The sequence below is a fragment of the Lissotriton helveticus genome, chromosome 4_1, assembly GCF_964261635.1.
Source record: "Lissotriton helveticus chromosome 4_1, aLisHel1.1, whole genome shotgun sequence".
In the NCBI taxonomy this organism is placed as follows: domain Eukaryota; kingdom Metazoa; phylum Chordata; class Amphibia; order Caudata; family Salamandridae; genus Lissotriton; species Lissotriton helveticus.
The window spans coordinates 81723237-81748194 of record NC_136063.1 but is presented as its reverse complement, the minus strand read 5'-3'; the positions used below and the strand labels follow the sequence as shown (position 1 = coordinate 81748194).

At 52.2% G+C, this 24958-nt stretch overlaps 4 protein-coding genes across 4 annotated transcripts; 1 reads left to right on the top strand and 3 right to left on the bottom strand.

Moving 5' to 3' along the window:
- Positions 1 to 15620: 15620 nt before the first annotated feature.
- LOC144827895 (histone H2A type 2-C-like) lies at positions 15621 to 16019 on the bottom strand. The gene has a single exon (XM_078686057.1). It carries the CDS (start codon positions 16017 to 16019, stop codon positions 15621 to 15623), a length of 399 nt encoding a protein of 132 aa, XP_078542183.1.
- Positions 16020 to 16303: 284 nt separating this feature from the next.
- LOC144827894 (histone H2B 1.2-like) lies at positions 16304 to 16684 on the top strand. Its single transcript, XM_078686056.1, has one exon. It carries the CDS (start codon positions 16304 to 16306, stop codon positions 16682 to 16684), a length of 381 nt encoding a protein of 126 aa, XP_078542182.1.
- A 948-nt stretch (positions 16685 to 17632) lies between these two features.
- Positions 17633 to 18103, bottom strand: LOC144826999 (histone H3). Its single transcript, XM_078685462.1, has one exon. It carries the CDS (start codon positions 18041 to 18043, stop codon positions 17633 to 17635), a length of 411 nt encoding a protein of 136 aa, XP_078541588.1. The 5' UTR covers positions 18044 to 18103.
- Positions 18104 to 18917: 814 nt separating this feature from the next.
- LOC144826998 (histone H1.3-like) lies at positions 18918 to 19612 on the bottom strand. Its single transcript, XM_078685460.1, has one exon. The coding sequence runs from the start codon at positions 19610 to 19612 to the stop codon at positions 18968 to 18970; it is 645 nt and encodes a 214-aa protein (XP_078541586.1). The 3' UTR covers positions 18918 to 18967.
- Between the last annotated feature and the right edge of the window lie 5346 nt (positions 19613 to 24958).

Sequence of the window (24958 nt, the reverse complement as noted above, 5' to 3'; positions counted from 1 at the left end):
GCGCTGAGCTCCATAACCCTGGGTACAAAGTGTGACTTCATCCCCTTGAAGCTTAACACCACCAAATGTCACAGGTATCAGTAAAATTGGTGCCCGGAAGCTGGAAGTAGGCCCAAGGCCTTGCAGGCCTTTCCTGATACTGTGAAGGGGTGAAATACACTTTATTGGGCATGTGAAGTGTTCTGCTTTAACGCCTCCAGCCAGGGGGATAGCCTGAATGCTTACCCTGCGTTGAGCACCATAACCCTGGGTAGAAGGTGTGACTTCTTCCCCTTGAAGCTTAACACCACCAAATGTCACAGGTGTCAGTAACATTGGTGCCTAGGGGCTGGAAGTAGGCCCAAGGCCTTGCAGGCCTTTCCTGATACTGTGAAGGGGTGAAATAGACTTTATTGGGCATGTGAAGTGTTTTGCTTTAACACCTCAGGCCAGGGGGATAAACTGAAATCTTACCCTGCACTGAGCTCCATAACCCTGGGTAGAAGGTGTGACCTCATCCCCTTGAAGCTTAACAACACCAAATGTCACAGGTATCAGTAACATTGGTGCCTGGAGGCTGGAAGTAGGCCCAAGGCCTTGCAGGCCTTTCCTGATACTGTGAATGGGTGAAATACACATTGTTGTGTATGGTAATTGTTCTATTTTCACGCCTCCAGCCTGGGGAGAAGCATGAAATCTTACCCTGCGTGGAGCTCCATAACCCTGGGTAGAAGGTGCGACTTCATCCCCTTGAAGCTTAACACCACCAAATGTCACAGGTATCAGTGACATTGGTGCCTGGAGGCTGGAAGTAGGCCCAAGGCCTTGCAGGCCTTTCCTGATACTGTGAAGGGGTGACATAGACTTTATTGGGCATGTGAAGTGTTTTGCTTTAACACCTCCAGCCAGGGGGATAACCTGAATTCTTACCCTGCGCTGAGCTCCATAACCCTGGGTAGAAGGTGTGACTTCTTCCCCTTTAAGCTTAACACCACCAAATGTCACAGGTGTCAGTAACATTGGTGCCTGGAGGCTGGATGTAGGCCCAAGGCCTTGCAGGCCTTTCCTGATACTGTGGATGGGTGAAATAGACTTTATTGGGCATGTGAAGTGTTTTGCTTCAACACATCCAGCTAGGGGTGAAAAGCTGAAATCTTACCCTGCGCTGAGCTCCATAACCCTGGGTAAAAGGTGTGACTTCATCCCCTTGAAGCTTAACACCACCAAATGTCACAGGTATCAGTAAAATTAGTGCCTGGAGGCTGGAAGTAGGCACAATGCCTTGCAGGCCTTTCCTGATACTGTGGAGGGGTGAAATAGACTTTATTGGGAATGAGAAGTGTTTTGTTTCAACACATCCAGCTAGGGGTGAAAAGCTGAAATCTTACCCTGCGCTGAGCTCCATAACCCTGGGTAGAAGGTGTGACTTCTTCCCCTTGAAGCTTACCACCACCAAATGTCACAGGTATCAGTAACATTGGTGCCTGGAGGCTGGAAGTAGGCCCAAGGCCTTGCATGCCTTTCCTGATACTGTGAAGGGGTGAAATAGACTTTAATGGGCATGTGGAGTGTTTTGCTTTAACACCTCCAGCCAGGGGGATAACCTGAAATCTTACCCTACGCTGAGCTCCATAACCCTGGGTAAAAGGTGTGACTACATCCCCTTGAAGCTTAACACCACCAAATGTCACAGGTATCAGTACAATTGGTGCCTGCAGGCTGGAAGTAGGCCCAAGGCCTTTCAGGCCTTTCCTGATACTGTAAAAGGGGTGAAATAGACTTTATTGGGCATGTGAAGTGTTTTGCTTTAACACCCCCAGCAAGGGGGACAACCTGAAATCTTACCCTGCGCTGAGCTCCATAACCCTGGGTAGAAGGTGTGACTACTTCCCCTTGAAGCTTACCACCACCAAATGTCACAGGTATCAGTAACATTGGTGCCTGGAGGCTGGAAGTAGGCACAATGCCTTGCAGGCCTTTCCTGATACTGTGGAGGGGTGAAATAGACTTTATTGGGAATGAGAAGTGTTTTGTTTCAACACATCCAGCTAGGGGTGAAAAGCTGAAATCTTACCCTGCGCTGAGCTCCATAACCCTGAGTAGAAGGTGTGACTTCTTCCCCTTGAAGCTTACCACCACCAAATGTCACAGGTATCAGTAACATTGGTGCCTGGAGGCTGGAAGAAGGCACAATGCTTTGCAGGCCTTTCCTGATACTGTGGAGGGGTGAAATAGACTTTATTGGGAATGAGAAGTGTTTTGCTTCAACACATCCAGCTAGGGGTGAAAAGCTGAAATCTTACCCTGCGCTGAGCTCCATAACCCTGGGTAGAAGGTGTGACTTCATCCACTTGAAGTTTAACACCACCAAATGTCACAGGTATCAGTAAAATTGGTGCCTGGAGGCTGGAAGTAGGCCCAAGGCCTTGCAGGCCTTTCCTGATACTGTGAAGGGGTGAAATAGACTTTATTGGGCATGTGGAGTGTTTTGCTTTAACACCTCTAGCCAGGGGGATAACCTGAAATCTTACCCTGCGCTGAGCTCCATAACAATGGGTAGAAGGTGTGACTTCATCCCCTTGACGCTTAGCACCTCCAAATGTCACAGGTATCAGTAAAATTGGTGCCTGGAGGCTGGAAGTAGGCCCAAGGCCTTGCATGCCTTTCCTGATACTGTGAAGGGGTGAAATAGACTTTAATGGGCATGTGGAGTGTTTTGCTTTAACACCTCCAGCCAGGGGGATAACCTAAAATCTTACCCTGCGCTGAGCTCCATAACCCTGGGTAGAAAGTGTGACTTCATCCCCTTGAAGCTTAACACCACCAAATGTCACAGGTATCAGTAAAATTGGTGCCTGGAAGCTGGAAGTAGGCCCAAGGCCTTGCATGCCTTTCCAGATACTGTGGAGGGGTGAAATAGACTTTATTGGGCATGAGAAGTGTTTTGCTTCAACACATCCAGCTAGGGGTGAAAAGCTGAAATCTTACCCTGCACTGAGCTCCATAACCCTGGGTAGAAGGTGTGACTTCATCCCCTTGAAGTTGAACAACACCAAATGTCACAGGTATCAGTACAATTGGTGTCTGGAGGCTGGAAGTAGTCCCAAGGCCTTGCTTGCCTTTCCTGATACTGGGAAAGGGTGAAATACACTGTACTGGGGATGTGAGGTGTTTTGCCTAAACACCTCAAGCCAGGGGGATAACCTAAAATCTTACCCTGCGCTGAGCTCCATAACCCTGGGTAGAAAGTGTGACCTCATCCCCTTGAAGCTTAACACCACCAAATGTCACAGGTATCAGTACAATTGGTGCCTGGAGGCTGGAAGTAGGCCCAAGGCCTTGCAGGCCTTTCCTGATACTGTGAAGGGGTGAAATAGACTTTATTGGGCATGTGGAGTGTTTTGCTTTAACACCTCCAGCCAGGGGGATAACCTGAAATCTTACCCTGCGCTGAGCTCCATAACCCTGGGTAGAAGGTGTGACTTCTTCCCCTTGAAGCTTAACACCACCAAATGTCACAGGTATCAGTACAATTGGTGCCTGCTGGCTGGAAGTAGGCCCAAGGCCTTTCAGGCCTTTCCTGATACTGTAAAAGGGGTGAAATAGACTTTATTGGGCATGTGAAGTGTTTTGCTTTAACACCCCCAGCAAGGGGGACAACCTGAAATCTTACCCTGCGCTGAGCTCCATAACCCTGGGTAGAAGGTGTGACTTCTTCCCCTTGAAGCTTACCACCACCAAATGTCACAGGTATCAGTAACATTGGTGCCTGGAGGCTGGAAGAAGGCACAATGCCTTGCAGGCCTTTCCTGATACTGTGGAGGGGTGAAATAGACTTTATTGGGAATGAGAAGTGTTTTGTTTCAACACATCCAGCTAGGGGTGAAAAGCTGAAATCTTACCCTGCGCTGAGCTCCATAACCCTGGGTAGAAGGTGTTACTTCATCCCCTTGAAGTTGAACAACACCAAATGTCACAGGTATCAGTACAATTGGTGTCTGGAGGCTGGAAGTAGACCCAAGGCCTTGCAGGCCTTTCCTGATACTGTGAAGGGGTGAAATACAAATTATTGGGCATGTGAAGTGTTTTGCTTTAACACCTCAAGCCAGGGGGATAACCTGAAATCATACCCTGCACTGAGCTCCATTACCCTGGGTAGAAGGTGTGACTTCATCCCCTTGAAGCTTAACACCACCAAATGTCACAGGTATCAGTACAATTGGTGCCTGCAGGCTGGAAGTAGGCCCAAGGCCTTTCAGGCCTTTCCTGATACTGTGAAGGGGTGAAATAGACTTTATTGGGCATGTGAGGTGTTTTGCTTAAACACCTCCAGCCAGGGGGATAACCTAAAATATTACCCTGCGCTGAGCTTCATAAGCCTGGGTAGAAAGTGCGACTTCATCCCCTTGAAGCTTAACACCTCCAAATGTCACAGGTATCAGTGTAATTGGTGCCTGGAGGCTGGAAGTAGGCCCAAGGCCTTGTAGGCCTTTCCTGATACTGTGAAGGGGTGAAATAGACTTTAATGGGCATGTGGAGTGTTTTGCTTTAACACCTCCAGCCAGGGGGATAACCTAAAATCTTACCCTGCGCTGAGCTCCATAACCCTGGGTAGAAGGTGTGACTTCTTCCCCTTGAAGCTTAACACCACCAAATGTCACAGGTGTCAGTAACATTGGTGCCTGGGGGCTGGAAGTAGGCCCAAGGCCTTGCAGGCCTTTCCTGATACTGTGAAGGGGTGAAATAGACTTTAATGGGCATGTGGAGTGTTTTGCTTTAACACCTCCAGCCAGGGGGATAACCTAAAATCATACCCTGCGCTGAGCTCCATAACCCTGGGTAGAAGGTGTGACTTCTTCCCCTTGAAGCTTAACACCACCAAATGTCACAGGTATCAGTAACATTGGTGCCTGGAGGCCTGAAGTAGGCCCAAGGCCTTGCAGGCCTTTCCTGATACTGTGAAGGGGTGAAATACAAATTATTGGGCATGTGAAGTGTTTTGCTTTAACACCTCAAGCCAGGGGGATAACCTGAAATCATACCCTGCACTGAGCTCCATTACCCTGGGTAGAAGGTGTGACTTCATCCCCTTGAAGCTTAACACCACCAAATGTCACAGGTGTCAGTACAATTGGTGCCTGCAGGCTGGAAGTAGGCCCAAGGCCTTTCAGGCCTTTCCTGATACTGTGAAGGGGTGAAATAGACTTTATTGGGCATGTGAGGTGTTTTGCTTAAACACCTCCAGCCAGGGGGATAACCTAAAATATTACCCTGCGCTGAGCTTCATAACCCTGGGTAGAAAGTGCGACTTCATCCCCTTGAAGCTTAACACCTCCAAATGTCACAGGTATCAGTGTAATTGGTGCCTGGAGGCTGGAAGTAGGCCCAAGGCCTTGTAGGCCTTTTACTGATACTGTGAAGGGGTGAAATAGACTTTATTGGGCATGTGAAGTGTTTTGCTTTAACACCTCAAGCCAGGGGGATTACCTGGAATCTTACCCTGCGCTGAGCTCCATAACCCTGGGTAAAAGGTGTGACTTCATCCCCTTGAAGCTGAACACCTCCAAATGTCTCAAGTATCACAAAAACAGGTGCCTGGAGGCTGGAAACTGGCACTAGGCCTTGCAGGCCTTTCCTGATACTGTGAAGGGGTGAAATAGACTTTAATGGGCATGTGGAGTGTTTTGCTTTAACACCTCCAGCCAGGGGGATAACCTAAAATCTTACCCTGCGCTGAGCTCCATAACCCTGGGTAGAAGGTGTGACTTCTTCCCCTTGAAGCTTAACACCACCAAATGTCACAGGTATCAGTAACATTGGTGCCTGGAGGCCTGAAGTAGGCACAAGGCCTTGCATGCCTTTCCTGATACTGGGAAAGGGTGAAATACACTGTACTGGGCATGTGAGGTGTTTTGCTTAAACACCTCAAGCCAGGGGGATAACCTGAAATATTACCCTGCGCTGAGCTCCATAACCCTGGGTAGAAGGTGTGACTTCTTCCCCTTTAAGCTTAACACCACCAAATGTCGCAGGTGTCAGTAACATTGGTGCCTGGGGGCTGAAAGTAGGCCCAAGGCCTTGCAGGCCTTTCCTGATACTGTGAAGGGGTGAAATAGACTGTGTTGGGCAAGTGAAGTGTTTTGCTTTAACACCTGCAGCCAGGGGGATAACCTGAATTGTTACCCTGCACTGAGCTCCATAACCCTGGGTAGAAGGTGTGACTTCTTCCCCTTGAAGCTTAACACCACCAAATGTCACAGGTATCAGTAACATTGGTGCCTGGAGGATGGAAGTAGGCCCAAGGCCTTGCAGGCCTTTCCTGATACTGTGAAGGGGTGAAATAGACTTTATTGGGCATGTGAAGTGTTTTGCTTTAACACCTCCAGCCAGGGGGATAACCCCAATTCTTACCCTGCGCTGAGCTCCATAACCCTAAGGTAGAAAGTGTGACTTCATCCCCTTGAAGCTGAACACCACCAAATGTCACCGGTATCAGTAAAATTGGTGCCTGGAAGCTGGAAGTAGGCCCAAGGCCTTGCAGGCCTTTCCTGATACTGTGAAAGGGGTGAAATAGACTTTATTGGGCATGTGGAGTGTTTTGCTTTAACACCTCCAGCCAGGGGGATAACCCCAATTCTTACCCTGCGCTGAGCTCCATAACCCTGGGTAGAAAGTGTGACTTCATCCCCTTGAAGCTGAACACCACCAAATGTCACCGGTATCAGTAAAATTTGTGCCTGGAAGCTGGAAGTAGGCCCAAGGCCTTGCAGGCCTTTCCTGATACTGTGAAATGGGTGACATAGACTTTATTGGGCATGTGGAGTGTTTTGCTTTAACACCTCCAGCCAGGGGGATAACCTAAAATCTTACCCTGCGCTGAGCTCCATAACCCTGGGTAGAAAGTGTGACTTCATCCCCTTGAAGCTTAACACCACCAAATGTCACAGGTATGAGTAACATTGGTGCCTGGAGGCTGGAAGTAGGCCCAAGGCCTTGCATGCCTTTCCTGATACTGTGAAGGGGTGAAATAGACTTTAATGGGCATGTGGAGTGTTTTGCTTTAACACCTCCAGCCAGGGGGATAACCTAAAATCTTACCCTGCGCTGAGCTCCATAACCCTGGGTAGAAAGTGTGACTTCATCCCCTTGAAGCTTAACACCACCAAATGTCACAGGTATCAGTAAAATTGGTGCCTGGGAGCTGGAAGTAGGCCCAAGGCCTTGCATGCCTTTCCAGATACTGTGGAGGGGTGAAATAGACTTTATTGGGCATGTGGAGTGTTTTGCTTTAACACCTCCAGCCAGGGGGATAACCTAAAATCTTACCCTGCGCTGAGCTCCATAACCCTGGGTAGAAGGTGTGACTTCTTCCCCTTGAAGCTTAACACCACCAAATGTCACAGGTATCAGTAACATTGGTGCCTGGAGGCCTGAAGTAGGCACAAGGCCATGCAGGCCTTTCCTGATACTGGGAAAGGGTGAAATACACTGTACTGTGCATGTGAGGTGTTTTGCTTAAACACCTCAAGCCAGGGGGATAACCTGAAATATTACCCTGCGCTGAGCTCCATAACCCTGGGTAGAAGGTGTGACTTCTTCCCCTTTAAGCTTAACACCACCAAATGTCACAGGTGTCAGTAACATTGGTGCCTGGGGGCTGGAAGTAGGCCCAAGGCCTTGCAGGCCTTTCCTGATACTGTGAAGGGGTGAAATAGACTTTTTTGGGCATGTGGAGTGTTTTGCTTTAACACCTCTAGCCAGGGGGATAACCTGAAATCTTACCCTGCGCTGAGCTCCATAACCCTGGGTAGAAGGTGTGACTTCATCCCCTTGAAGCTTAACACCACCAAATGTCACAGGTATGAGTAACATTGGTGCCTGGAGGCTGGAAGTAGGCCCAAGGCCTTGCATGCCTTTCCTGATACTGTGAAGGGGTGAAATAGACTTTAATGGGCATGTGGAGTGTTTTGCTTTAACACCTCCAGCCAGGGGGATAACCTAAAATCTTACCCTGCGCTGAGCTCCATAACCCTGGGTAGAAAGTGTGACTTCATCCCCTTGAAGCTTAACACCACCAAATGTCACAGGTATCAGTAACATTGGTGCCTGGGAGCTGGAAGTAGGCCCAAGGCCTTGCATGCCTTTCCAGATACTGTGGAGGGGTGAAATAGACTTTATTGGGCATGTGGTGTGTTTTGCTTTAACACCTCAGGCCGGGGGGATAACCTGGAATCTTACCCTGCGCTGAGCTCCATAACCCTGGGTAAAAGGTGTGACTTCATCCCCTTGAAGCTTAACACCACCAAATGTCACAGGTGTCAGTAACATTGGTGCCTGGGGGCTGGAAGTAGGCCCAAGGCCTTGCAGGCCTTTCCTGATACTGTGAAGGGGTGAAATAGACTTTATTTTGCATGTGAAGTGTTTTTCTTTAACACCTCCAGCCAGGGGGATAACCCGAATTCTTACCCTGCACTGAGCTCCATAACCCTGGGTAGAAGGTGTGACTTCATCCCCTTGAAGCTTAACACCACCAAATGTCACAGGTGTCAGTAACATTGGTGCCTGGGGGCTGGAAGTAGGCCCAAGGCCTTGCAGGCCTTTCCTGATACTGTGAAGGGGTGAAATAGACTTTATTGGGCATGTGGTGTGTTTTGCTTTAACACCTCAAGCCGGGGGGATAACCTGGAATCTTACCCTGCGCTGAGCTCCATAACCCTGGGTAAAAGGTGTGACTTCATCCCCTTGAAGCTTAACACCACCAAATGTCACAGGTGTCAGTAACATTTGTGCCTGGGGGCTGGAAGTAGGCCCAAGGCCTTGCAGGCCTTTCCTGATACTGTGAAGGGGTGAAATAGACTTTTTTGGGCATGTGGAGTGTTTTGCTTTAACACCTCTAGCCAGGGGGATAACCTGAAATCTTACCCTGCGCTGAGCTCCATAACCCTGGGTAGAAGGTGTGACTTCATCCCCTTGAAGCTTAACACCACCAAATGTCACAGGTATGAGTAACATTGGTGCCTGGAGGCTGGAAGTAGGCCCAAGGCCTTGCATGCCTTTCCTGATACTGTGAAGGGGTGAAATAGACTTTAATGGGCATGTGGAGTGTTTTGCTTTAACACCTCCAGCCAGGGGGATAACCTAAAATCTTACCCTGCGCTGAGCTCCATAACCCTGGGTAGAAAGTGTGACTTCATCCCCTTGAAGCTTAACACCACCAAATGTCACAGGTATCAGTAAAATTGGTGCCTGGGAGCTGGAAGTAGGCCCAAGGCCTTGCATGCCTTTCCAGATACTGTGGAGGGGTGAAATAGACTTTATTGGGCATGTGGTGTGTTTTGCTTTAACACCTCAAGCCGGGGGGATAACCTGGAATCTTACCCTGCGCTGAGCTCCATAACCCTGGGTAAAAGGTGTGACTTCATCCCCTTGAAGCTTAACACCACCAAATGTCACAGGTGTCAGTAACATTGGTGCCTGGGGGCTGGAAGTAGGCCCAAGGCCTTGCAGGCCTTTCCTGATACTGTGAAGGGGTGAAATAGACTTTTTTGGGCATGTGGAGTGTTTTGCTTTAACACCTCTAGCCAGGGGGATAACCTGAAATCTTACCCTGCGCTGAGCTCCATAACCCTGGGTAGAAGGTGTGACTTCATCCCCTTGAAGCTTAACACCACCAAATGTCACAGGTATGAGTAACATTGGTGCCTGGAGGCTGGAAGTAGGCCCAAGGCCTTGCATGCCTTTCCTGATACTGTGAAGGGGTGAAATTGACTTTTTTGGGCATGTGGAGTGTTTTGCTTTAACACCTCCAGCCAGGGGGATAACCTAAAATCTTACCCTGCGCTGAGCTCCATAACCCTGGGTAGAAAGTGTGACTTCATCCCCTTGAAGCTTAACACCACCAAATGTCACAGGTATCAGTAAAATTGGTGCCTGGGAGCTGGAAGTAGGCCCAAGGCCTTGCATGCCTTTCCAGATACTGTGGAGGGGTGAAATAGACTTTATTGGGCATGTGGTGTGTTTTGCTTTAACACCTCAAGCCGGGGGGATAACCTGGAATCTTACCCTGCGCTGAGCTCCATAACCCTGGGTAAAAGGTGTGACTTCATCCCCTTGAAGCTTAACACCACCAAATGTCACAGGTGTCAGTAACATTGGTGCCTGGGGGCTGGAAGTAGGCCCAAGGCCTTGCAGGCCTTTCCTGATACTGTGAAGGGGTGAAATAGACTTTATTGGGCATGTGGTGTGTTTTGCTTTAACACCTCAAGCCGGGGGGATAACCTGGAATCTTACCCTGCGCTGAGCTCCATAACCCTGGGTAAAAGGTGTGACTTCATCCCCTTGAAGCTTAACACCACCAAATGTCACAGGTGTCAGTAACATTTGTGCCTGGGGGCTGGAAGTAGGCCCAAGGCCTTGCAGGCCTTTCCTGATACTGTGAAGGGGTGAAATAGACTTTTTTGGGCATGTGGAGTGTTTTGCTTTAACACCTCTAGCCAGGGGGATAACCTGAAATCTTACCCTGCGCTGAGCTCCATAACCCTGGGTAGAAGGTGTGACTTCATCCCCTTGAAGCTTAACACCACCAAATGTCACAGGTATGAGTAACATTGGTGCCTGGAGGCTGGAAGTAGGCCCAAGGCCTTGCATGCCTTTCCTGATACTGTGAAGGGGTGAAATAGACTTTAATGGGCATGTGGAGTGTTTTGCTTTAACACCTCCAGCCAGGGGGATAACCTAAATTCTTACCCTGCGCTGAGCTCCATAACCCTGGGTAGAAAGTGTGACTTCATGCCCTTGAAGCTTAACACCACCAAATGTCACAGGTATCAGTAAAATTGGTGCCTGGGAGCTGGAAGAAGACCCATGGCCTTGCCGGCCTCATCTGACACTGTGAAGGGGTGACATACACTTTATTGGACTTTTGAAGTGTGTTGTTTTCACACCCCCAGCCAGGAGTATAACCCTAAATATTACCCTGCGCGGAGTTCCTTAGCCCTGGGTAGGAGGAGTGACTTTGTACCCTTGAAGCTGCAGGCTTCATAATGTCACAAGTATCACGAAAATAGGTGCCTGGAGGTCGGAAATGTGCCTATGGTCTTGCAGGCCTGGGTCTGATACTGTAAAGGGGTTAGATACAGTGTTGGAATAAATAACTCTTTCGTTTTCCCACCGCCAGCCAGGGATGGAACCTGAAATCTTACCCTGCGCGGGGCTCCATAGCCCAGGCTCGTAGGAGCAACTGTATCCCCTTTGAAGATTAACTCCGCCAAATGTTACAAGTATCCCTATAAGAGGTGTTTGGAGGCTAGGAATGGGCCCACAGCCTTGTGCTGATACTGTAACAGGGGGGTATCTCACCCTGCGCGGAGCTCCATAGCCCTGTGCAGAAATAGACACTTTGTGCCTGCAGGCTAGAAATGGGCTTGGGACACTGAAGGCTAGGATCTGATAATGCAAAGTGCTTTATATACCTTTTGAATGACGTTTATTTTTCTCCGCCTCCAGCCTAAGGGGAAATCCTGAAATATTACCCTAATCTGAGCTCCATAGCCCTATGTAGAAAAAGTGACTTAGTCCCCTAGAACCTAAACATTGAGCAAAATATATATATATTTTGTATAAACAGTTTTAAATGGGTAAATTGTACCCGGATCGGAGCTCCATAAGCCGGGTAGAAAAAGTGACTTTGGCCCCTTGAACCTAGAGTTATTTGAAGAAGAAGAAAAAATTGTATGTGTATATATTTTTTTTTATTTATTTATTTTGGACCACCTTCAGCTTAGGGGGAAAACCTGAAGTTTTACCCGGATCGGAGCTCCACATCCTCGGGTAGAAACAGTGACGTTGTCCCCTTGAACCTCAAGTTAGTTAAAAAAAAAAAAAAAGTTTAGTTTTCTTTTTTTTTTGCCGACCTCCGGCTAAGGGGGAAAACCCGAAATTGTACCCGGATCGGAGCTCCCCAGCCCTGGGTAGAACAAGTGACTTTGTCCCCTTGAACCTAAGGAGACAGTAAAAAAAAAAAGTATATATAGTTTTTTTTGTTTTTTTTGCCGACCTCCAGCTAAGGGGGAAAACCGGAAATGTTACCCGAATCGGAGCTCACCAGCTCTGGGTAGGAAAAGTGACTTTGTCCCCTAGAACCTAAAGAGTTAGTAAAAAAATTTAAAAATGAGAATATATATATATATTTTTTTTTTGACGACCTCCAGCTAAGGGGGAAATGTGGAAATTGTACCCGAATCAGAGCTCACCAGCCATGGCTAGAAACATGGCTTGAACATAAAGTTAGAAAAAAAGTGTATGTATCGTTTTTTTTTTTTGCCGACCTCCAGCTAAGGGGGAAATGCGGAAATTTTACCCGAATCGGAGCTCACCAGCCCTGGGTAGAAGTGGTGCCCACGTCCCCTTGAACCAAAATGTCCACACACAAAAAAGAAAAATACTGAAACCGCTGTTTAAAGGCCCAGAGGGACCCGTAAACGGACATGGTGGTTCACCACACAATTTCGGATCCCACACCCTCTTCCTATAGGCCTGCATGGGAACCCTACTTTATCGACTATTAAGCCCCAGGGCTTACAGCTCCTGGGTGGAAGACAAAGTTGGAGATAGCACGGCCGTTCCGCCGCCCAGCCATCTGGTCGCCGTAGCTGACTGGGCTATCTGGTCGCCGACCAGATGGCCCAGTGATCTGCGGCGACCAGATGGCCGGGCGGCGAAATGGCCGCGCTAACTCCAACTTTGTCTCCCAGCCAGGCGCTGTAAGCCCCCACTACGTGGGGGGCTTAATAGTCGGTGAACTGCGTGACTCGTGGGGCCCTGAGCCGGGCTAAACCCACCGTAGGTCCCCAGTCCAGGGCTCCATGATGGCAGGCCCCTGGACCGGGCTGAACCTGCCTTATCTCCCCTGTGAAGGACTCCAGGATAACGTGACCCTGGGACGGGCTAAACACCAATTAGGTCCCCAGGCCAGGGCTCCGTGATGGCAGGCCCCTGGACCGGGCTGAACCTACCTTAGGTCCCCAGTCCAGGGCTCCATGATGGCAGGCCCCTGGACCGGGCTGAACCCACCTTCGGTCCCCAGACAAGGGCTCCATGATGGCGGGCCCCTGGGCCGGGCTAAACCCACCGTAGGTCCCCAGTCCAGGGCTCCATGATGGCAGGCCCCTGGACCGGGCTGAACCCACCTTATGTCCCCAGTCCAGGCTCCATTATGGCGGGCCCCTGGGCCGGGCTAAACCTGCCTTATCTCCCCAGTGAAGGGCTCCAGGCTAACGGGACCCTGGGACGGGCTAAACACGCCTTAGGTCCCCAGGCAAGGGCTCCATGATGGCGGGTCCCTGGTCCGGGCTAAACCCACCGTAGGTCCCCAGGCAAGGGCTCCATGATGGCGGGCCACTGGTCCGAGCTAAACCCACCGTAGGTCCCCTGTCAAGGGCTCCATGATGGCGGGCCCCTGGGCCGGGCTAAACCTGCCTTATCTCCCCAGTGAAGGGCTCCAGGATAACGGGACCCTGGGACGGGCTAAGCCCACCATAGGTCCCCAGTCCAGGGCTCCATGATGGCAGGCCCCTGGACCGGGCTGAACCTGCCTTATCTCCCCAGTTAAGGGCTCCATGATGGCAGGCCACTGGACCGGGCTGAACCCACCTTAGGTCCCCAGTCCAGGGCTCCATGATGGCAGGCCCCTGGACCGGGCTGAACCCACTTTAGGTGCCCAGTCCAGGGCTCCGTGATGGCGGGCCCCTGGGCCGGGCTAAACACGCCTTAGGTCCCCAGTTTAGGGCTCCAGGATAACGGGACCCTGGGACGGGCTAAGCCCACCATAGGTCGACAGGCAAGGGCTCCATGATGGCGGGCCCCTGGGCCGGGCTAAACCTGCCTTATCTGGCCAGTGAAGGCTCCAGGCTAACGGAACCCTGGGACGGGCTAAGCCCACCATAGGCCATGATGGCAGGCCCCTGGACCGGGCTGAACCCACCGTAGGTCCCCAGACAAGGGGTACATAATGGCGGGCACCTGGGCCGGTCTAAACACCCCCTTAGTTCCGCAGGGAAGGGTTCCAGCATGGCGGGCTCGTGGGCCGGGCAAAAGCCCCCCATGGTCCCCAGTCCAGGGCTCCAGGATGGCGTGCCCCTGGTCCGGTCTAAACACCCCCTTAGGGACCCAGTCCAGGGCTCCTGGGCCACGGGACAGCGCCCGACATGGTAGGGTGGCACCGGAGCAAATCCCCTCGTATTGGGCTAGCGAGTAGCCGATCCCGGCTCTGCGGCAACAATAGTGCATAGACACAGCTCTCCCATGACATCGTGGTCGGCTCTTAAAAGAGCCTTTGGGTTGGTGTTTTGCGTTATTTTCCGTGGGCAAGTCGAGTGTTTAACCGCCGAATCCGTAGAGGGTGCGGCCCTGGCGCTTCAGGGCATAGACCACATCCATGGCGGTGACGGTCTTCCTCTTGGCGTGCTCGGTGTAGGTGACGGCATCCCGGATCACGTTCTCCAGGAAAACCTTGAGCACCCCGCGGGTCTCCTCGTAGATGAGGCCGGAGATGCGCTTGACTCGCCACGGCGCGCCAGGCGGCGAATGGCCGGCTTGGTGATGCCCTGGATGTTGTCCCGGAGCACCTTGCGGTGCCTCTTGGCGCCGCCTTTGCCGAGCCCCTTCCCTCCTTTGCCGCGTCCAGACATGTTCTCCTCTCGGTGCTGTGAGCAGAAATGAAGTCTCGACCAGCAGCGGCTGCTTATATGGAGGAGCAGCGGACCCGCGCGGGAGCCCTGTGACGATACCCTGTGAGGCGGGAGAGCCCGGCCACGGCCCGCCCTCCGCAGGGAGCGGGGGCTGGAGAGGCCGTTGCCGTTTGAAAAAGAGCGGGCTCCCAGCCCGCCTTTGTTATGGGTTGGCTCAGCAGCTGCCGCCGGTGCGCAGATCACAGTCAAACACACGCAAGCACCTACCTTCCCGGCCCGCCTAAACCTCCCGTTCCTTTCCCCCTCCCAATATGAACAGCCTCGGGCATGTTTTAATGGAGCCCACACACTCACCGACACCACCCCGCTGTGTTTGGCCGCCTGCAACCTAGTAACACTGCCCACATCTCGCTCCCGGCTGGGGCAAGCCTGCACAAGGTGTCCCCCAAAAATGAAAAAAATATACATGTATATATTGATTGAAAAAGAGCGCGCTCCCAGCCCGCCTCTTTGTCAGGGGCTCCCGATCGGGCTCAGCAGCTGCCGCCGGTGCACTGATCACAGTCAAACACGCACACTCCTCCGTTCCAGGCCCCCACTTGTCACCGCGGCCCGCCTAACCCTCGCGTTCGGTGCCCGCTCGGCTGGGGCAAGTCTGCAAAATGTGTCCCTGAATATTCAAATTATACATGTATATACAAAAAAAAAAAAAAAATCAAAAACATTAATATGGTCGGCCTCATGCTAGGCTTTGGGACGGGACAACATTAAAGTGTACGGCCAGAGCTTGGGCATGCCCCCCCTATGAAGCTACGGTGCGGTGCGGGCGCTGCCGCACCTATGAAGCCGCCAGAGTAACACCTCGGCACGGATACGCTCTTTGATGGAGTCTGTGGATGGCCCTGAAAAGAACCTTTGTGTTTAGGGTGTGTTTCCACGGGGGTCTGCGGGCCTTTACTTGCTTGCTTTGCCCTGTGCCTTGTGGCTCTCGGTTTTCTTGGGCAGCAGCACGGCCTGGATGTTGGGCAGGACTCCTCCCTGGGCGATGGTGACTCGGCCCAGCAGCTTGTTCAGCTCCTCGTCGTTGCGGATGGCCAACTGGAGGTGTCTGGGGATGATGCGGGTCTTCTTGTTGTCCCGGGCGGCGTTGCCGGCCAGCTCCAGGATCTCAGCGGTCAGGTACTCCAGCACTGCAGCCAGATAGACGGGGGCACCGGCACCCACCCTCTCGGCGTAGCTTCCCTTCCGGAGCAGCCTGTGCACACGGCCCACGGGAAACTGGAGCCCGGCTCTGGAAGAGCGTGTCTTGGCCTTGGCGCGGGCCTTTCCTCCCTGCTTTCCTCTTCCAGACATGGCGATCGATCTAGGGTCTCAGTCACACAACAGAGAGAAGAATACTTCTCTTTCTGCTGGACTCGGTAATATAAAGACTTCGAGAGCGTCTGATTGGTTGACAGCTAGGCGCTGACAGTACTTCTCATTGGAGGAGGGCTTAACATAGGAAGTGGGGAGCCTGCCAATGAGAAGAGAGAGCTGGGAAGGAGACTGCTTTGCAGGCCAAGCCCATAAATACAAGTGCCGGGCCCTCCTTCCGTATTTCTTTCGGCTTCACAGCAAGCAGTGAAAGAGCGTCCACCATGCCTGAACCAGCCAAGTCCGCGCCGGCTCCCAAGAAGGGCTCTAAGAAAGCGCTCTCCAAGCCGCCCAAGAAGGACGGGAAGAAGCGCAGGAAAAGCAGGAAGGAAAGCTATGCCATCTACATTTACAAAGTCATGAAGCAGGTGCACCCGGATACCGGCATTTCCTCCAAGGCCATGGGCATCATGAACTCCTTCGTGAACGACATCTTCGAGCGCATCGCTAACGAGTCTTCCAAACTGGCTCTCTACAACTCGCGGCGCACCATCACCTCCCGGGAGATCCAGACTGCAGTCCGCCTTCTGCTGCCCGGAGAGCTGGCCAAGCACGCCGTGTCGGAGGGCACCAAGGCCGTCACCAAGTACACCAGCGCCAAGTAAGGCTTCGAGGCGCATCACCAACAAACACAACGGCTCTTTTAAGGGCCAATCACTTCCTCCTTTTAAGAGCTAATGTGCTTCTGTTATCACTTGAGAAATATGTGTTTTAGAAGGGTAATGTTGAGTGCAGAAAGGCCCGCTCTCACGGGGCTTGCTGCAGACCGAGGGCCGACAGAGCAGGCAACCCGTTTTGCCTCTTTAAATTAACATATTCCTATGAATGAGCCCTCGTTGGGACCAAGTGTCACATAAGCACTGTAACGATGAGGTTAAATAAACCCACTGGGAATTCGCGCATCTGCCCTTGGGCTTATTCTTTTCCATGTATGGGGCGAACAGTGTTTGTGTGAGCCGGTTTAACGTTGTGTTAGTACTTTTAAGACCCTGGGGAACGGCTATAATCCGCCCCGGGGCAAACGTTCCTGAAATCGGACACATGAACCCGATGTACTGGCAGCACAGATGCGCTATAGCGCTGGCTTGTGACCAGCGGATCCCTACACAACCCTCTACCCCCAAATAAGCGCTCTATTAAATGAAGGACACATTTAAGAGGTGTTTGTGCACTGTGAACACGGAGTGCTCCGGTTCCCCCCCAGAGCCGGTATAAGTTGCCCAGTACTCGAGGTACTCTCAGAACCCGACGTACCGGGAGCACAGATGCCCCATAGTGCTGGCTTGTGACCCGCGGATCCCGACCACAACCCTCCACCCAAACAACGCTTTAAAATGAAGGACACATTGGAGAGGTGTTTGTGCACTGTGAACACAGAGTGCTCTGGTTTCTCCAGAGCCGGCGGTATAAGTTGCCCAGTGCTCGAGGTACTCACAGCCCACCCTCCCTAACCTGTAAAACACGTGCCATGACAGATAAGATAAGCTCGTAGGTGACAGGGTGGTGGCCCTTAAAAGAGCCGTTGTGGTGGTTGTCCGGGTCGGTCTGTCGCCTTAGGCCCTCTCGCCTCGGATGCGACGTGCCAGCTGGATGTCCTTGGGCATGATGGTCACCCTCTTGGCGTGGATGGCGCACAGGTTGGTGTCCTCGAAGAGCCCGACCAGGTAGGCCTCGCTGGCCTCCTGCAGGGCCATGACGGCGGAGCTCTGGAAGCGCAGGTCGGTCTTGAAGTCCTGGGCGATCTCCCTCACCAGGCGCTGGAAGGGCAGCTTGCGGATGAGGAGCTCGGTGGACTTCTGGTAGCGGCGGATCTCGCGGAGGGCCACGGTGCCGGGCCGGTAGCGGTGAGGCTTCTTGACGCCGCCGGTGGCAGGCGCGCTCTTGCGGGCAGCCTTGGTGGCCAGCTGCTTGCGGGGCGCTTTGCCGCCGGTGGACTTGCGGGCTGTCTGCTTGGTGCGGGCCATGGCGGGAGCGGTCTCTCTCGGCGAAGGCAGAGAAGAATGGCGTCGAACGGGGAAAGAGCCCTATTTATGTCCTCACAGACGGAGGGCTGCTCTGGTTGGCTGAGGAGACCGCCCCACGTTCGAAAATAGCCCGCGGTGTGCAATGATTGGTTACTGGACTGGAGGCTGCAGCCTAGCTGTCCAATGAGCTGTGGATAAAAGAGAACCCTCCGGTTGGATGATGTAGCCGGAGCCCGCGCCCCGGCCAGCCTTTGTCTCCGTGTCCGTCCATCCGCTGGTGGTCCACCCGACCCCGGTCAGCCGGGAGAGGAGCCCGAGATGTCATGAGCACGCCGCCCTGGAACACTCCCCGTTACCTGCGCTCGATGGAAAGTTCACAATCGTCTGCTTTATGCAGACACTATGTCGAGTTTGCCCGGGTACAGTGAAAGCACCAACACACACACACACACACACGTTAGCACACGTTTATAATAAACTGAGGTCTCATAACTCCCAGACCCCCTTTTACCCGCCCCATGTCACCCTGGAGCACGCAGTGCCCTGCGCTCCATTTAAAGTTCACAATCGTCTGCTTTATGCATACACTATGTCGAGTCTGCCCGGGTACAGTGAAAGCACCGAGACACAAACACGTAAGTATTGCACATGTACTATGAACGGAGGTCTTATAACTCCCGGACCCCCTTGTTTTCTATGTGATAACGATTTCAATCCACTCAGCACCGAAAGAGCCGTTTTATATGGCCAAGATCACACGCAGCACTCACCTGTGAAACGGTGCGCTGGGATGTTTTGTGCGGTTTATTTTTGGAAAAGTGGGGCATTGGGTGGGTGCAAAGGTGGGGATGAACACGCTCTCTTCTAGACAGGGTGGTGGCCCTTAAAAGAGCCTTTGTGTTTGCAGTGTCTCGGTGCAAGCCCTTACTTCTTCTTGGGTGCTGCCTTTTTGGGCTTGGCTGCTTTGGGCTTGGCTGCCTTGGGTTTGACTACCTTGGCAGGGCTTTTCTTGGCTACTTTGGGCTTCGCCGCCTTGGCTTTCGCTGGGCTCTTGGCAGCCTTCTTGGCGGGGGCAGCCTTGGGCTTCTTGGGGCTCTTGGCTGCCGCCGGCTTCTTGACCTTCTTCGGGCTCTTCTTGACCCCCGCGGGAGCCTTTTTGGGCTTCTTGGCGGCAGGGGCAGCTTTCTTGGCCGCTGGCTTCTTGGTGGCTGTCTTCTTTGCCGCCTTCTTGCCCACCAGCTGCTTCTTGTTCACCTTGAAGGAGCCGGAGGCCCCGGTGCCCTTCAGCTGGGCTAGGGCGCCTTTGCTGACCAGGCTCTTCAGGGAGACCTTTACTCGGCCCTTGTTCTTGTCCGCATCGTAGCCGGCGGCGAGCAGCCCCTTCTTCAGGGCCGACAGGGAGACTCCCTTCCTCTCGGCCGAGGCAGTCACCACCTTCATAATCATGTCGGACACGCTGGGACCGGAAGGCTTCTTGGCCTTGGAGGCCCCCGCTGCTTTCTTCTGCTGCTTCTTCTTGGGGGCGACCTCAGCGGGAGGAGCCGCGACGGCGGGAGCGGTTTCTGCCATTGTAATGCAAGTCTGGGCGCAGGCACGGTCAGAGAACAGAAATGTACCGCCCGAGCCGAGCCCCGTGCATATATAGGGAGGAGCCAGCCCCTGATTGGTCCCGGGGAGAGAGGGCTGTGCGAGGCGCACTCGGCTCCCTGCTCCCAGCTGACTTTTGTGTTTCCTACCATCGGAATAACTAAGTTTTAAAACACAATCACTGAAACACACGCTCCCAGGCACACATGAAAAGAAGCCCAGCTTCAGCCCCTTCCCGCCCCCGCCCCCGTTTCAGCTGCCCCCGTCCTCAGAGGCTCGTAATGCCCCGTGGATCTCTGCCCTCCCCCGATGGCTGACGCCTCCGTGCCTGGAATCCCGGGCCCCGGGCCCCTTTTCCCCGGTCCACCCTCGCGCTCCGAGGCCGGGAGCGGCGGCCCGCGGGCGGGAGGGGCCTCCTGCAGGGAGCGGGCCCTGTGGCGGCGCAGTGGGGCTCCGGGGGCCGCGGGGAACGGGTTCTGGAACTGGCCGAAGTAACACAGGGCTCCGCCGGCCGAGCGCGGGGAGTGGAGACAATGCCCGGGGTCCAGGGGGGCCCTCGCCGCGCGCCTGCACCCTCGGCTGTGGCACCCACGAGTCGGGGGCAGCCGGGGGACTTTCACAAGCAGCGGGGCACGGTCCGGGCTCAGGCATCACCAGGGTGCTGCGCGCTGATAGCTGCACATGCAAGCAGAGGGCATTCACTGCCAAGGGCCGAGCTGGAGGAGACGGGCGCAGACTCAACATCATAAGCACACAGTGGCACGGTGAAGGCAGGCGGCCGAGTTAGGCCTGCATGATTAACGGCACCCCGAGGGAGAGCAGAGGGTGTGAATGCACCTGAAATGGTGACCCCCCCCAGTACCTGCATGGAGGCACTCTGCTGAGCTGCTTTTTTACAGCTGGAGTTAGGTTTTTTACCACTCAGGTGACGTACGTAGAAGGGAACCGACCTTAACAACGCGGTCAAAACACGTGACTATCACTGTTGTAGTGAGCCCGATTGCTGGCGTGGGGACCACTCCTGAATCAAATGGTCTGTCAAGAGAGCGAACAGTGCCCACGAATCAGATTCTGCGCCTGGCAGCCTGATTGAGATCTACTGCTAATTACAGGCTTTCGCTTTGGATGTAGGCAGAGGGAACCAAAAATAAAACACTTCACATAGTCCAAAACGTATATGAACACCATTCACAGTTTCAGATCTTAGCCTTCAGGTACTCTGGCCCATCCCTAGCTTGTCACTGGTATCACTAAAACTGGTGCCTGGGGCCTGGAAACACACCCAAGGCCTTGCAGGTCTTTCCTGATACTGTGAAGGGGTGAAATAAATGTTATTGGGCATGTGAGGTGTTTTGCTTTAACACCTCCATCCAGGGGGATGACCTGAATCCTTACCCTGCGCTGAGCTCCATAACCCTGGGTTGAAGGTGTGACTTCATCCCCTTGAAGCTTAACACCACCACATGTCACAGGTATCAGTAACATTGGTGCCTGGAGGCTGGAAGTAGGCACAAGGCCTTGCAGGCCTTTCCTGATACTGCGAAGGGGTGAAATACAATTTATTGGGCATGTGAAGTGTTTTGCTTTAACACCTCCAGCCAGGGAGGATAACCTAAAATCTTACCCTGCGTTGAGCTCCATAACCCTGGGTAGAAAGTGTGACTTCATCCCCTTGAAGTTTAACACCACCAAATGTCACAGGTATCAGTAAAATTGGTGCCTGGATGCTGGAAGTAGGCCCAAGGCCTTGCAGGCCTTTCCGGATACTGTGAAGGGGTGAAATAGACTTTATTGGGCATGTGGAGTGTTTTGCTTTAACACCTCCAGCCAGTGGTATAACCTGAATTCTTACCCTGCACCGAGCTCCATAACCCTGGGTAGAAGGTGTGACTTCTTCCCCTTGAAGCTTAACACCTCCAAATCTCACAGGTATCAGTAACATTGGTGCCTGGAGGCTGGAAGTAGGCACAAGGCCTTGAAGGCCTTTCCTGATACTGGGAAAGGGTGAAATAAACTGTACTGGGCATGTGAGTTGTTTTGCTTAAACACCTCCAGCCAGGGGGATAACCTACAATCTTACCCTGCGCTGAGCTCCATAACCCTGGGTACAAAGTGTGACTTCATCCCCTTGAAGCTTAACACCACCAAATGTCACAGGTATCAGTAAAATTGGTGCCCGGAAGCTGGAAGTAGGCCCAAGGCCTTGCAGGCCTTTCCTGATACTGTGAAGGGGTGAAATACACTTTATTGGGCATGTGAAGTGTTTTGCTTTAACGCCTCCAGCCAGGGGGATAGCCTGAATGCTTACCCTGCGTTGAGCACCATAACCCTGGGTAGAAGGTGTGACTTCTTCCCCTTGAAGCTTAACACCACCAAATGTCACAGGTGTCAGTAACATTGGTGCCTAGGGGCTGGAAGTAGGCCCAAGGCCTTGCAGGCCTTTCCTGATACTGTGAAGGGGTGAAATAGACTTTATTGGGCATGTGAAGTGTTTTGCTTTAACACCTCAGGCCAGGGGGATAAACTGAAATCTTACCCTGCACTGAGCTCCATAACCCTGGGTAGAAGGTGTGACCTCATCCCCTTGAAGCTTAACAACACCAAATGTCACAGGTATCAGTAACATTGGTGCCTGGAGGCTGGAAGTAGGCCCAAGGCCTTGCAGGCCTTTCCTGATACTGTGAATGGGTGAAATACACATTGTTGTGTATGGTAATTGTTCTATTTTCACGCCTCCAGCCTGGGGAGAAGCATGAAATCTTACCCTGCGTGGAGCTCCATAACCCTGGGTAGAAGGTGCGACTTCATCCCCTTGAAGCTTAACACCACCAAATGTCACAGGTATCAGTGACATTGGTGCCTGGAGGCTGGAAGTAGGCCCAAGGCCTTGCAGGCCTTTCCTGATACTGTGAAGGGGTGACATAGACTTTATTGGGCATGTGAAGTGTTTTGCTTTAACACCTCCAGCCAGGGGGATAACCTGAATTCTTACCCTGCGCTGAGCTCCATAACCCTGGGTAGAAGGTGTGACTTCTTCCCCTTTAAGCTTAACACCACCAAATGTCACAGGTGTCAGTAACATTGGTGCCTGGAGGCTGGATGTAGGCCCAAGGCCTTGCAGGCCTTTCCTGATACTGTGGATGGGTGAAATAGACTTTATTGGGCATGTGAAGTGTTTTGCTTCAACACATCCAGCTAGGGGTGAAAAGCTGAAATCTTACCCTGCGCTGAGCTCCATAACCCTGGGTAAAAGGTGTGACTTCATCCCCTTGAAGCTTAACACCACCAAATGTCACAGGTATCAGTAAAATTAGTGCCTGGAGGCTGGAAGTAGGCACAATGCCTTGCAGGCCTTTCCTGATACTGTGGAGGGGTGAAATAGACTTTATTGGGAATGAGAAGTGTTTTGTTTCAACACATCCAGCTAGGGGTGAAAAGCTGAAATCTTACCCTGCGCTGAGCTCCATAACCCTGGGTAGAAGGTGTGACTTCTTCCCCTTGAAGCTTACCACCACCAAATGTCACAGGTATCAGTAACATTGGTGCCTGGAGGCTGGAAGTAGGCCCAAGGCCTTGCATGCCTTTCCTGATACTGTGAAGGGGTGAAATAGACTTTAATGGGCATGTGGAGTGTTTTGCTTTAACACCTCCAGCCAGGGGGATAACCTGAAATCTTACCCTACGCTGAGCTCCATAACCCTGGGTAAAAGGTGTGACTACATCCCCTTGAAGCTTAACACCACCAAATGTCACAGGTATCAGTACAATTGGTGCCTGCAGGCTGGAAGTAGGCCCAAGGCCTTTCAGGCCTTTCCTGATACTGTAAAAGGGGTGAAATAGACTTTATTGGGCATGTGAAGTGTTTTGCTTTAACACCCCCAGCAAGGGGGACAACCTGAAATCTTACCCTGCGCTGAGCTCCATAACCCTGGGTAGAAGGTGTGACTTCTTCCCCTTGAAGCTTACCACCACCAAATGTCACAGGTATCAGTAACATTGGTGCCTGGAGGCTGGAAGTAGGCACAATGCCTTGCAGGCCTTTCCTGATACTGTGGAGGGGTGAAATAGACTTTATTGGGAATGAAAAGTGTTTTGTTTCAACACATCCAGCTAGGGGTGAAAAGCTGAAATCTTACCCTGCGCTGAGCTCCATAACCCTGAGTAGAAGGTGTGACTTCTTCCCCTTGAAGCTTACCACCACCAAATGTCACAGGTATCAGTAACATTGGTGCCTGGAGGCTGGAAGAAGGCACAATGCTTTGCAGGCCTTTCCTGATACTGTGGAGGGGTGAAATAGACTTTATTGGGAATGAGAAGTGTTTTGCTTCAACACATCCAGCTAGGGGTGAAAAGCTGAAATCTTACCCTGCGCTGAGCTCCATAACCCTGGGTAGAAGGTGTGACTTCATCCACTTGAAGTTTAACACCACCAAATGTCACAGGTATCAGTAAAATTGGTGCCTGGAGGCTGGAAGTAGGCCCAAGGCCTTGCAGGCCTTTCCTGATACTGTGAAGGGGTGAAATAGACTTTATTGGGCATGTGGAGTGTTTTGCTTTAACACCTCCAGCCAGGGGGATAACCTGAAATCTTACCCTACGCTGAGCTCCATAACCCTGGGTAAAAGGTGTGACTACATCCCCTTGAAGCTTAACAGCACCAAATGTCACAGGTATCAGTACAATTGGTGCCTGCAGGCTGGAAGTAGGCCCAAGGCCTTTCAGGCCTTTCCTGATACTGTAAAAGGGGTGAAATAGACTTTATTGGGCATGTGAAGTGTTTTGCTTTAACACCCCCAGCAAGGGGGACAACCTGAAATCTTACCCTGCGCTGAGCTCCATAACCCTGGGTAGAAGGTGTGACTTCATCCCCTTGACGCTTAGCACCTCCAAATGTCACAGGTATCAGTAACATTGGTGCCTGGAGGCTGGAAGAAGGCACAATGCCTTGCAGGCCTTTCCTGATACTGTGGAGGGGTGAAATAGACTTTATTGGGAATGAGAAGTGTTTTGTTTCAACACATCCAGCTAGGGGTGAAAAGCTGAAATCTTACCCTGCGCTGAGCTCCATAACCCTGGGTAGAAGGTGTGACTTCTTCCCCTTGAAGCTTACCACCACCAAATGTCACAGGTATCAGTAACATTGGTGCCTGGAGGCTGGAAGAAGGCACAATGCTTTGCAGGCCTTTCCTGATACTGTGGAGGGGTGAAATAGACTTTATTGGGAATGAGAAGTGTTTTGCTTCAACACATCCAGCTAGGGGTGAAAAGCTGAAATCTTACCCTGCGCTGAGCTCCATAACCCTGGGTAGAAGGTGTGACTTCATCCCC